This window comes from Saccoglossus kowalevskii, chromosome 7 (genome assembly GCF_978046115.1).
Source record: "Saccoglossus kowalevskii chromosome 7, keSacKowa6.1, whole genome shotgun sequence".
Classification (NCBI taxonomy): Eukaryota; Metazoa; Hemichordata; class Enteropneusta; family Harrimaniidae; genus Saccoglossus; species Saccoglossus kowalevskii.
Genome location: NC_140647.1, coordinates 12,836,829 through 12,851,558, shown reverse-complemented (window position 1 = coordinate 12,851,558; position 14,730 = coordinate 12,836,829). Strand labels below are relative to the sequence as shown.

Genomic DNA, 14,730 nt, shown 5'->3' with positions numbered 1-14,730 from the left:
CCTCCAACACTGTATGCGTTTCATTCAAAGTTACGTCTCACTTGAGTGTGCGTGTACATGTATAGTGTATTAATTCATCTAAGCTAACAACTTCAACAAATGCTTTGGTTGTATTTTAATTGCTTGTGGTGCGTGCCAACAAAAATGACAAATTAACACCAAAAACAAAATGTATGAGACTATAGTTTGTTTGGGGGCGCCTCAACACGTTTATATGTTTTTTCAAGTAGGCTAAAGAACAACTCCACTTTGTGAATTTTGATGTAAACTACATGTGCTGTACATCATAGAGAAACACAAAATAATTTTCCTTACACAAAAAAAATTCTGGTCATTTGTTTTACCCCATAAAAATTGTACTTTTATTCAGATTTTTGTTGAAAATAGAATTATTCTTTCTAAAATTTTAGTTTAACAAAAAAAAAAACCAACGTGCACATTTTGAATATCATGCATGACGACCCGTGCGTGAATATGGTTTCTGATCCTTTTAAATATAAGTGAAGAATGAATGACATTGACCTTTTATTTAGTGGATAATTAATGATGATGATGAGTTTTTTAATGAACATTTCTGCCAATAAACCAAACAAATAACAAAGAGGAAAATAATTTAAAATCTAATAACCACTATCTTTATAAAATTCCTCTACTAAAGTGATTAAATGTCTAATACACGTTTGTTTTTTATTTTTCATCTTTGTACTGAATGGTATTTTTATATGTATTCACATGTTGTATTAGGTTAAGTCTACTGGGACCCAGTGCTGGTTAGCAACTAAGGACAATAATTATTTGATAAATCCTGTCCTGTACACGTTGATTTCCCTAGACGGTGTAGCAACATGAATTAAAAAAAATGAAAAAAACACACACTGAACTAGGTGTTATAACCTGCTTGTTTTCAAACATTTGGTGCTTGCGAATTATTAGGGGTTCCACAATTAGAAACTAGGATGTGAGCAGGATTATGAAGATAGAAAATGAGAATAGAGAAGGAATGTTACCATGACCACAAAAGGTGAAACAATTTGGGGAAAATGTGAATAACAACATTTTTGTCAGGTACATGTAAATCAATTATTGCAACAAAAATATATATTTTTAAATTCTCAGGTAAAGTACTGTAAATTAGAAACCCTGGCTTCTATTAAAATGTTACAATGCAACAGAGGGGATGCGGCTTCTATTAGAGCATGTACACATATGAGAAATGATGAATTTTTGGTTCTCAATTGTTCGAAAAGTATGGGTGTGACTTTATTAAGAATGCAGCTTCTAATATATGGTACGCCTGTTTTTAAATAAGGAACCCCTTGTCATATGATGTAAGATTGAGACTGTAATTTACATTGATGTGCAGACATTATCTATGTATAGTCCTGCCCACATCCTGTATTACAAATCATACATTTTGTATTATTTAATGCATAATTAAAATTATTTAACGCATAATTATAAATCTATTAAAATTAGCAGTTTTAATATTTTTAATTTTATTTTTGAATATATTTTACCCTAAAGAAATTGTATTAATGTTTACAAAAAAATGTTATTTCAATTCTTATAGAGAACATGTTTTTGTTTGTGTATAAAACTGATCTATGGTACTCTATAAAAACACTTCTAGTAGAAGTATATGCAATGCATTTTCTCTATTCGTACAATGCACAATAATGCTATGTAAAGTATAGAGTAGGTATAACTTCAAAACCAGACTCTTAGCTGGCTTTGCCTTCCCATAAAAATATGTTTAAAGTGAGTATCATTGTTAACTATAATTTCAACTTACCCTGTTCAATTCTGGCATACAGTAGTTTTGAAAGAATTGATCTAAATTTAATGTATATCTTCTGGATTTACTGGAATATTACAAACTTCTCTTGTTGTACATTCTATGGGTGACACAGATAATCATTTTTTTGAAGCTAAACATGTATAAGTCACATGCTGATCACCATACAATAGAATTTTGGGGTATGGCCAATAGGGACCTCTAGCACACTGTAGATTCAACTCATTCTAATCGACATATAGTAGAATTTCAAGGTAGGGTCCATAGGGACCTCTGACACACTAGATTCTAATCATCGACATACAGTAGAATTTCAGGGTATGGCCCGTGGGGACCTCTAGCACACTGTGGATTCAACTCATTCTAATCATCGACTTACAGTAGAATTCCAGAGTAGGGCCCGTGGGGACCTCTAGCACACTGTAGATTCAACTCATTCTAATCATCAATGTACAGTAGAATTTCGGGGTAGGGCCCATACGGACCTCTATCACACTGTAGATTCAATTTGTTTTAGCCATCAACGTATCATGGATTTTCAGTGTGAATGCCTTGTGGAGACCTTTGTCAAACACACTTAATGATTTAAACTCATTCTATGCAACCATCAACACTCAGTATAATTACACTGTGAATGCCCCACGGAGGCCATTAAACTTGTTCGTCAACATTCATTATGTATAGATTTCACTCTCATTGTAACAACAACAAAATAAAACACTTTGATCAGTTAGTGAGAATAGATTCACGACGCCTGTGCACTTAAATAATTAGAGTATTTTACTTCAGATTTGAATTTAATACAGTGATTGCAGTTTTTCAGGTGTTTTTTTTCATTACGTTGCACATAAATGAATAAACATATTAAAGAGTGGGTGAATATTGTTTGCCCATTCCTGACAAGGACTTCCTCTCAAATGTCTTTGTATATGTCATTCATTTTTGTATAAATGTGTTTTAAGGTTAACATATTAAAGTATGAAACACTTTGACAATTGAATAATGTTAGTATAAAAGTTTGTTAAACCAATACTATTGTAGTAGTTTATACAAATGTTGTAGACGGGATTCCTGGCTCCTCCATAGTTATTTTTGGACTGTACTGTACGTAAGCGCATGACGTAATCCAACCTTACTATGAAAGATCTAACATACATGTAAATATCTGCATATTCTTATCAGTGTCATTCAAAACGTGATGTGTTCTTTTTTCAGTGTGTTGTATGCATAAATGCCAAGGCAACCATACATGTTACATGTTTGTTTAATACTTTGTTCAGTCACATGTCCCATCCTGTCCAGATAAATGACTATGCCATCTACCATTCTATCTACCATTCTCTCTCTATATTGGCACTTCCAATATGTCTCAGTACTGTGTTCAGTCACATGTCCCATCCTGTCCAGATAAATGACTATGCCATCTACCATTCTATCTACCATTCTCTCTCTATATTGGCACTTCCAATATGTCTCAGTACTGTGTTCAGTCACATGTCCCATCCTGTCCAGATAAATGACTATGCCATCTACCATTCTATCTACCATTCTCTCTCTATATTGGCACTTCCCATATGTCTTAGTACTGTGTTCAGTCACATGGCCCATCCTGTCCAGATAAATGACTATGCCATCTACCATTCTATCTACCATTCTCTCTCTATATTGGCACTTCCCATATGTCTTAGTACTGTGTTCAGTCACATGGCCCATCCTGTCCAGATAAATGACTATGCCATCTACCGTTCTATCTACCATTCTCTCTCTATATTGGCACTTCCAATATGTCTAAGTACTGTGTTCAGTCACATGGCCCATCCTGTCCAGATAAATGACTATGCCATCTACCATTCTATCTACCATTCTCTCTCTATATTGGCACTTCCCATATGTCTTAGTATTGTGTTCAGTCACATGTCCCATCCTGTCCAGATAAATGACTATGCCATCTACCATTCTATCTACCATTCTCTCTCTATATTGGCACTTCCCATATGTCTTAGTATTGTGTTCAGTCACATGTCCCATCCTGTCCAGATAAATGACTATGCCATCTACCATTCTATCTACCATTCTCTCTCTATATTGGCACTTCCCATATGTCTTAATATTGTGTTCAGTCACATGTCCCACCCTGTCCAGATAAATGACTATGCCATCTACCATTCTATCTACCATTCTCTCTCTATATTGGCACTTCCCATATGTCTTAGTATTGTGTTCAGTCACATGTCCCACCCTGTCCAGATAAATGACTATGCCATCTACCATTCTATCTACCATTCTCTCTCTATATTGGCACTTCCCATATGTCTTAGTATTGTGTTCAGTCACATGTCCCACCCTGTCCAGATAAATGACTATGCCATCTACCATTCTTTCTACCATTCTCTCTCTATATTGGCACTTCCAATATGTCTAAGTACTGTGTTCAGTCACATGGCCCATCCTGTCCAGATAAATGACTATGCCATCTACCATTCTATCTACCATTCTCTCTCTATATTGGCACTTTCCATATCTTAGTACTGTGTTCAGTCACATGGCCCATCCTGTCCAGATAAATGACTATGCCATCTACCATTCTTTCTACCATTCTCTCTCTATATTGGCACTTCCCATATGTCTTAGTACTGTGTTCAGTCACATGTCCCATCCTGTGCATGGACTTTTCATATGTATTAGTATTGTGCCCAAAATCATAACTTATCCTGTCTAGATAATGTACATGTCATTTGCAATGGTATTTAGCCACATATCCATCTAGATAATTTACTATACCATCTACAACTCTCTCCAGTTGATATAGTTCCACCGATATTGGCACTTCCCATATGTCTTAATAATGTATCCAGTTACTATACTAAGGCTCATCCCAGATAATTGCATGTGCCTTATATCACTGCGTCCAGACATATTACTCATAATATTTTTATGCTATCTGCGAGTCTTGTGCACTTCATCAGCAAATTCATTGCTCAAATTACAAAAAATGGTCTCTCTAGGACTAGGTCAGAGCCAGTAGAAGCTTGTGACTTATTGGTTTACTATATTGTATTAATGTTCAACCCTATTAATTAATGTCATGAGCACTATCACAGCTGTCAAAATATTCCAAAAAAATCAATCCTAATCAATCATCAACTTTTTTCAAATCAATGATCATGTATGACATAAAACTATTAAATCAACATCATTTCTTGTGGCTTTGTTTAAACTTAACACACTTTATAGAAAACTAGTAAGTATACTGATTGAGTGTGATGACCCAGTTATCACTGCCCGTGCATCAACATCAGTGCTTTAACACTGAGAATATTTATTTTCAATCATGTATTTAACAAGTCTTTTGTAAAATCTATTTTACAGTCATTACAACTGACCAAAAAAGTTGTCTCAACTGTTCAGAATTCTGTAATATGTTTCTAACTGTTATTTGTTCCAATTGTTATCAGTTTTGTAACATTGTAATCACCGAAATGGATCAACATTAGAGACAACATTTGACATTCTGCTGCTTAAATGATTAATTGTATGATTATGGTGTCACGTACAACAAATAAAACTGTATTTCTTTTCACTTAGGATTATGTAACAGCTGATAAACAAATATACATGTGTCATAACTTTTAATACATATTTTTTTCTTAATTCATTACAGGAGAAATTATTACAGAAATTAGAAAGGTATGATGTTGAAAAATCCACAACTGATGATGATGAGGTAAGATGCTATCTCTGAATAATCTCACTACAATACATAATTTGTGTGCTGTAAGGATTGCGTAATAAAGCCCATATTTTGCTTCCCAGACCCTGAATATCAGATAGGGACACCAGTTAAGTAGAAAAAGGGATTCTATTTGTGTACAGAATATATTTACTAGCTCCACTGTCAACTTTGTCGAGCGGAGCTTATCATATGAGTGATTGTCAGTCGCTGTCCGTCGTCTTCGTCCATGTCAATGTTTTACTTTTTCGACTTCTTCTTGACAACTACAAGCTTGAATGCTTTGATACTTGGTGTATATGTACCTTGGGTAGACCTCTCTTAGATTTCTTCATTTCATGATGATATCTTCAATTCTCTAATTTTGGTGAATATTTTGTTATTTTTGGTAAAACGTGATATTTTCGACTTCTTGTTTCTAATGATATCTTCTGTTCTTTAATTGAAATGTGCATTGCTAGCAGCAGAGCTATCTCAGCCGACAGGCTGCTTGTTTATTTTCTCATAGTGACTTGCTACACAAAAATGCTAATGAAATCTCTGAACTGAGCTACATTCTGTTATTCATATGGAAAGTCCACAGTAGTTAATACAGTTATTGCAGGAATAGTAAACTTTATAGTTACATATTAGTAACATACATGTAGGTGAATATGTGTAAACTGAGAACTGACTTCTCACAGTTGAGTGAACCAAGTGAGTATTGGTCACCAAATCCAGTAGGAGAATCACACACTGGAGAGAAGCACTTTTAACTAAGATGTTTATTACTCAACTGCTCAGCCTGAAACTGAGTGCAAGTCCGTACGAGATGTTCCAAACAATGTTGAAATATCATTATTCAAATAACTAAACTTACACCGTAGCCCCAAATCATCACATTATGACATTATTGATGACAAAAATATCCACTTTAAAAATTATAAGTTTTTAATGGAGAGGCAAAACCAGTTCAGAGCCTTTGGAGTTGAGACTATACATGTACTGTAATACAGCATTACAAAAAGACAACGCAAGCTGATGGCCAACTTGAACTTATTTTTGGACTGTACTGTACGTAAGCGTATGTACGCTCGTGTACTGTACACGCTCTACTAGAGTACTAGTCACGTAATTTATCCCAAGGACCTTAATTTTAGAGTCCACGCATTTCCCAAGAGCTGCATTACTTCACAAAGTTTAAATAGTGAAAAAAATAAACTTTCTTTAGAAAAGCAGCACGCCGACCTGCTAACACCATGGTGCACGCTTTTGAATGGGCTGGCCTCTTTTAATCTGGCACACCTATGCAAATTCGACGCACCCACGCAAATTCAAGGCTAGTTTTTCACTGCGCCATCCTGCTTGCCGGGCTAGCTTTTGCTGCACCCTCACCGCATAGCTCTTGATTTTTGAGGCGCATTACACTGTAATCCAACTTTACTTTACTAACATAAATATCTGCATATTGTTATCAGTGTCACTCAAAACGTGATGTGTTCTTTTTTCAGTGTGTTGTATGCATCAGTGCCAAGGCAACCATGCACACATACCCTTGTGGTCACAAAGTGGTGTGTAGGAAGTGTTTTGTGAAGACAATACAAGTTGCAGTCACTCAAAAGATGCTACCATTGAGATGTGTGATCTGTCGCTCTAGAATACTGAAATTGAAGCAGTCAGTTGGTCTTCCAGTTTTGTAAACAAAACAAAATGACTAGTATGATTTGATCGCTCGATGTATATACGATGAATGTTTTGTGTGGAAAAATAGTTCACAAAAGGTTGATCAATAGTTTCCCGTAGACGCACAAGAGATTTCATGGAAAAACATGTCTCATTGTTGATGTAATTAGCGTGGAGAAAATTAGTGAAAGAAATAAGTATCCCCCCTTTTTAATTTGAAAAACATTGTTTCATTATTGAGTGTCCAAAAAACTGAAGAAATTTTCTGATTGAATGGATTATGTTATACCTTTCCCATAGAGTTTCATGTATTAACTCTGGAATCCATGTAATGTACCGGTAACATCATGTTTCTATAATATTTGGTCTGTGACCCTAATATAGCAATAAGCAATTTATTCACAAATTACCTTAGCAGTAATTTCCAAAGACCTCTATGAAACTGAATTGATTGACCTTATGTGATGTAATGGTTTAGATCAGTGTTTGCTTGTGAAGAGCATCCAGTAGAAATCTATACCATGTAGAGCAGTGAATATTGAAAGCTTCCAAAGACATGGTCAGTGTATATATTAGAAAACATACCTAAACAAGCATTGTCTCACTGTTTTTTGCTTCATCATAAAGTTGTATTGTCAACAAGACTTAGTTCAAAGCTCTTTCAATTTTGAGTAACTTGACTACCAGTAATATCAAAATCTGAAAGTTACTGTATTTGTGAATTGTATCAACAATGAAAGTCATAGCTGCTGCTGCATTTACTGTAAGTACATATATTACTTGACATTTCAAATACTTCAGACTGAATTTTGTTGACAACACAACTTTAATGTCTATTTATTATTTATTCAGTTATTTATTTATTTATTTATTTATTTATTAATATATTTGTTTTCAATGAATGTCTGTGCATGTTGTACCCAATCCATCTCCACAATGAGAATGGTTCCACCTCTAGAAATTATCACTTCGTGGTTACCATGACGATGACATTTCATGTAACTTAGTTGTTTATTGATAACATTACTTGCATGTAACAAACAGCTTTTTGTCTGTCTCTTGTATCGACCGACCCTCTGACCGTTCCATGTACCGGCGACCGTCTGACCTACTGACTGACTGACTGACTGACCGACCGGCCGACCTTTTGTCTGTCCATGTACTTGACAGGCTTTCTGTCTGTCCATGTACTGACCGATTCTCTGTCTGTACCATGTACAGACAGACTCTCTGTATGTCTTATGTACTGACCAACCCTCTCTGTCAGGTGTTTTTAACTTTAAAGTGTATGGAGACTTGTTTTGTATCTTTCCACAAAGACCAAATTGACTTATTAAACACTATTTTATGTACTTACTGTAATGTACTTACTTTTATACAGAAATTGCAATCCCTGCCATTTAAGCATGCTTTTCAAATTCATTGTAGCAAAAATGTATAGTTGTACAATTGATTGGTTTTCTGGTAAAATATTAGCATTTTCTGCACTTTATCTTTAAATAGAAGGCAACAACTGAATGTACATTAGTGTACATGTTTTTTTTTTCCATAATGGAGTGATCTGGTTGTTTAGTGTGTGATTGACAAAATCACAGCTTGTTGGACACTATCAACCAATCACAACTACTGCACTATATAAACCAATTACAACAACTGCACTTTATCAACCAACCACAACTACTGCACTATATCAACCAATCACAACTAGGTACTGCACTATATAAACCAATCACAACCACTGCACTTTATCAACCAATCACACCTACTACCTTATATCAACCAATCACAACTACTGCACTATATCAATCAATTCCAACTACTACACTACATCAACCAATCACAACTACTTCACTGTATCAACCAATCATACCTACTACCTTGTATCAACCAGTCACAACTACTGCACTATATCAATCCATCACAACTACTACACTACATCAACCAATCACAACCACTGCACTTTATCAACCAACCATAACTGCTGCACTTTATCAACCAATCACACCTACTACCTTATCTCAACCAATCACAACTACTGCACTATATCAATCAATCACAACTACTACACTACATCAACCAATAACAACTACTTCACTGTATCAACCAATCATACCTACTACCTTATATCAATCCATCACAACTACTACACTACATCAACCAATCACAACTAGGTACTGCACTATATCAACCAATCACAACTACTGCACTATATCAACTAATCACAACTACACTATATCAATCAATCAATCAATCACGAATAAAGCATGGGTATGTGACAGGGATTATATAACATTTTGGCAAAACTACTTAAGTACAAAAAATAAGCTCACATTATGGTTGCCACTGTCTCACACATTGCTGACTTGACAGACAAGAACATTTTGTCTTTCCAAGAAGATACTTTGAGAACTAAAGTCATCACATTTTCTACAAAAAATGCCAGAAGTATGTTTTTTTCATCCAAAATTATAAAGCAATATGGGAAATTACATAAATTTGACCAGAAAAAAAAACAGTTAATATTTTAGCATTATAGATATACATGTAACTGTTACTGAAGGTATAGAAAATACAGAGACTTTTCATTGACACTTCCTGGAAACTAAATTCCACAAATATCTTGATCTCTCAAAATAAATGCAAATTAAGTCTAATTACATTGTACCACTAAAAATCATCTGACATTTGCTTCCATACGTGTGCTTATTTAAACAGTCTTGTTTAGCTATTATGGAGTTTCATGAGGTTTGTAAAACTGAAGGCCAAGTGTGAACATTCACATTATTTTATATGTTTTTAGAACAACAAATTATTTGTATATAATTTTACACCAACAGTGCAGATATTAATTAAAATAATATTGAGACTATTGTATAAAACTATTGCATAATTGCATGCTGCATTGTCATTAATTTATGATTATAATTTATGCTAATCATATTCAGTACAGGACAATGACAGTTACAAGTAGAGTTATGTGATTGGCTGTTCTATTTTTTGAATGATCCAATCCCATCTTGAAACATAAAATATGCAGAAGTTTATTATGCTCATGCATGTGTATTATTAATTTAGAGACTTGCATGTACTTTAGATGGTATTGAATGTTTTTTAATTAAACCCGTTGCAATTAGCCATCCCTCGCTGTAATAATTAAAACAGAAAGTTGAAAACGAGAATAATATTCAGTGCCTGTTGCTGTCTTCAGTATTCAAAAAATAATAGCTGTATGAGTGTTGGTTGTTTTAAAAAGATCTCAAATGATATGTATACTGCTATAGAATTTTGTTGTTTTTTCCCCTAACTTGTGATATTCACTAATCTTTGTCACACGTGCAATTAAAATAGTTTACAATAACCCTTTGTCACATTAAATTTAGAATATTTTTCCTGGTTGCAATGTATCATGGGATTTTAGATGCTAATTTGTTGTACATTGCAAGCCCAAGGTAGTTAAATAATTCATTTACAGATGTATTGTGACTGAATGGCATATACTGTAAAACCAGTATATTTATTGCTGAATCTTTAAACAAAGTTTAAACAAAGTATTAAGCATCATATTTTAAATATGCTTGTCATGTTTTGAGATAATGATGTATGCAATCATTACTAAATGATCCACTGTAGTGGCATTGAATACAAATTCAGGTGGTAGATACAGGTATTAATAGATTAAACTTGTAAAATGCTCTCTGCAAGAATACCAGAAAGTTTGTGCTCAGGCTGTACAGGATCACATCAACCTTCATTTTCTGTCTGTTGGTACAATCACTATTAAACTAACTTTGTTCAAGTTTTAAGGTTTTGTCAGTATTCTAAACCTGTGTCAAATATTAGTTGCGCACAATATTTTAAACTTGACATTACCCAAATCACTTGGATATGTAGGTGTGCGGTAACTGCACAGTTTTAACAATTAAATTTTGAGCAAGTTTGTTTATGCATAGTTTATAAATAAGTTTATTTTTGACAAAGTGATGCGATGTTTATTGTTTCAGGGAATGTACTGTGACGAAATTCCATTGTACAGAAATTAACAAATGTATTATCTTGCGAAACTATTATTGCACACCAGATTACTGTTTTCTAAGAATTAAAAAGTGTATAGTTAGTTTGTAATATACTTGGACATGTGTATTGTTAATTATATAACATTCCATTAGAAGCAAATATTAACTGGATAATACTGTAGAATACTTTATTTTCGCTTGGAATTTATTTTTGCTATTTTCGCTGAAGGGATGATTCCGTGAAAATAAAATCCTATATTTCACATTAAACTCATCAAAAATCAGTGAAAATAAATTCCATACAAAATGCCCAAAAAGCCTTTTTCAGTGAAAATAAAGTATTCTACAGTATTACTGTTTTGACTAGCCCATGTTGTGCTGACTTGTTGTTCCTGCATCTGACTGTATTGATTTGTTTTACTGATGCAACATTACGGTGAGTGGTAATGTCGACCACAGATTTTTATTAATAAAATCCAATGGTATTAGTAGTGTCTTTGTTTTAATTTCCATCACCTTAACCTTTTCACCACCAGTCTTTCTTGCCCAAAATTGTTATGCACTTTTTTTATATTTTTCAATATTTCTGGAAATGAACCTTAATTTTTAGCCAACAGACAAAATTTGAGTAAATTTGGCCATTTTTATCCCAATCTTTGGAAGAAAAGTGCAGACTATAAACGGTACTATTTGAAAACTGGGAACTAGTGGTGAAAAGGTAAGACTAGAATGTATGCGATTTTAGGTCAGGTATAGGTATGCTGATCAACGAATGTGTCTGACATTAATGTAAAATTCCATTCACTGATTGGTTGGAAATGATCATGCAAGTGTGTCAATAAGAGGTTGAATATTAGAAAGTTTAATGGCAGAATTGGGGGAAAAAAATATTTTGCACAGGAAAAAAATCGGATAGAATTTTTATAGCAAATTCATCATGCAAACAATTCACACAACACTAAGTGAAAGAAAAAAATAAATATTTTACAGTTTATCTGTTATTGTCCTTCCCAGAGTTTAACGGTTAACTGCTAAAGCCAGCCAACAGTATGTGTTGCTTGAATACATACAGTAGTTAATCAACCACAATAACTTTTAATTTTAACTTTTTGCAGTTAATTGTACAGGCCCAGAATAGCTCAGGAAATGTACTTTTTATGAATTTTCAGCTGTACAACAGTGTACTAACAGTTGAAGCAAATCTTGTAATTTGGTCTGAATTCACTAAACTTGTTTGTGACAAGTACTTCTAATTTTAAAGCAAATACAATTACATTACCCATACTTGTATTATGATTCAATGTTTACAATAATTGCATATTGGGTTTATGGCCGAGCTGTTATAGAACGATTATGAGATCTGCCAATGTTGTTGTACACAGTGTAGGAGTGTACCACTGCCTTGCACATCTCTACCAAAGGTGCCAAGCAGAAACTGAACATACCAGTTAGTACCCTGAATTAGAATGTCATTCTCATATCTAGCATAAAGTCATTCATTCTAATTTTTGATGCATAGCAGTAGGTATGTTATATTTTTATTGTTATTCACACTGACTGACGCCATGCTTATTATCACTTAGTACTGCTACATGTGTGATTACACATTAGAATTGTCAATTTTACAACAACAACCAGCCAACTGTATATATGAAAGAATTTGTTTTTTTATTCAAATTTCTAGAACATGTGACATGATTTCTTATCATTTTAATTGTGTAATTAAATAAAGTACAAAGTAGAAATGGTCTTTATCACAACGATTAATTGATTTTTGAAGACCATTACATTTTTTTCATATGAACATGACATAGGTAATCACATCAGCATAAGAACATTTTTTGATAAAACACATTGGAAATTAATACATAATGCTACTGCTGACAAAGTGATGCAAATTCCAGTTCAATCATACTCCTTTGCATTCAAACGCAAACATATACAAACCCTGTGTTCATAATAACTCTCAGAATGACCATGAAAAATAGCTTGTAAAACGCAACACTCATTTTAGTAATATATCAGTACTTGGTTGTTGTAAATGAGAAGTTGCACATCAAAAAAAAGAAAATCTGCACCCTTAACAAATCTTTGCTTGTCAACTTTAAATACATTTCAGAAAAAAATCATGCTATAAGGCAGTAAAATAAATTAAGCTGAAAGAAAATGTTACACACTGCGTTTTTAACAAAAGAATACTTTCCTACAGTGCCTATCTGGCAAAAAATGGTTTCAGAATAAATAGGAAATTTTCAACTGCACATTTCAGTTTGCATGAAAATTGTTATTTGGGCAGATTCTATTGAATTCTTTATATAACACTATGAAATCTGGATAAATCTACAAAATAATTGTTGAATAGAACGCTTATTTGTGAAAAATATGGAGACAAAAGTGGCACAATCCACTTTGAACGAAAATTTATTTTCTAATAATGTTACACTGGCTTTTAATCACAACACGCACGAGTGGATGAACTTCAAACATTGCCATCTGTCTCTCTATCAAAAAAATAAACATTACTAAATGATTGTAGATACACACTTTAATTTGAAAAATAAAACATTTAATATTCTGTTTATGGAATGCGTGGATTCTAATTTCAACCAAATAAAAGCAGATTGCTGAAATTTAGCTTTCCACATATGTACAATATTTAAAAAAAATATGTAACAAGCTACTGCATTGTTTTGATCAGTCCAATTTGATGAAAATTCATTCTTGCATGCACGCAAAATATCTATCCACCATATGCAGAGCATTTTGAGTGACGAAAGTTGTTTAACGCCATACTACAACCATGGGTGCCAGGCTGGATCCATCCGACACAAGTTATCAGGACTATTTGCTGCTGCCACCAATGTACTAACTTTACTGTCACCGCCTTCAAATTGTGCAAGATCTACAGAAATAAAAAGCAAATAAAAATTGATTCTTGCTTTTAATTTTTACATGTATATCTGAATGTAAACATATTTTCATCATGCTTTAAAGGAAACATCAATCTAAGCAACATAGTGACCACTGAAGAAAAAGGTCCACAAATGTAGGGGAATGCAATTTACAGTTTTTTTATATCACTTTTCATTCTCGAGATATTCGACTTTATATCATTATTATGTAGTCAGCCATCTTGATTCTCAAGCAAAGGATTATGGGTAAAGTATTGACATAGAATCTGTTGTCTATTACATGAGAAATACTGATGCGAATTAGTTCAAATTTTCGTTGTGCATATTACTCATGTATATAATTATAGTAGTGGAAATTAGAATGGTACAAATACACATGAAGTGAAGATATTGCTAAAAAATAAAACATTTGCACCTTGCCAGCAGTATCATCAGATAATTGGCTGGCTCTCAATTGGTTGGAAATATCCTCTGGGGGAATTGGTTGACCATACAGCTGTATTGCCTCCAAATCTAATAATTTACTAGCTTCCTGAAAGCAACACTGCTCGCAACACAGCTGTATGGTCAGCTAATTCCCTGAGGATATTGCCGTTAAAGTGTGTGAAACAAATTCAC

The 14,730-nt window shown here is 33.7% G+C and overlaps 2 protein-coding genes across 2 annotated transcripts in view; one reads left to right on the top strand and one right to left on the bottom strand.

Moving 5' to 3' along the window:
• Window positions 1-7,448, top strand: part of LOC100374953 (uncharacterized) — a 44,118-nt gene extending 36,670 nt beyond the window's left edge. Inside the window, exons 2-3 of the mRNA XM_006824041.3 lie at window positions 5,457-5,519; window positions 7,016-7,448. Coding sequence (XP_006824104.1) covers window positions 5,457-5,519; window positions 7,016-7,204 — 252 coding nt within the window. The 3' untranslated portion in view covers window positions 7,205-7,448. The remainder of the gene's footprint in view (window positions 1-5,456; window positions 5,520-7,015) is intronic.
• Window positions 7,449-12,847: 5,399 nt separating this feature from the next.
• Window positions 12,848-14,730, bottom strand: part of LOC100374801 (transformation/transcription domain-associated protein) — a 68,488-nt gene continuing 66,605 nt past the window's right edge. The window contains exon 76 of the mRNA XM_085501111.1: window positions 12,848-14,102. Coding sequence (XP_085357237.1) covers window positions 13,993-14,102 — 110 coding nt within the window. The 3' untranslated portion in view covers window positions 12,848-13,992. The remainder of the gene's footprint in view (window positions 14,103-14,730) is intronic.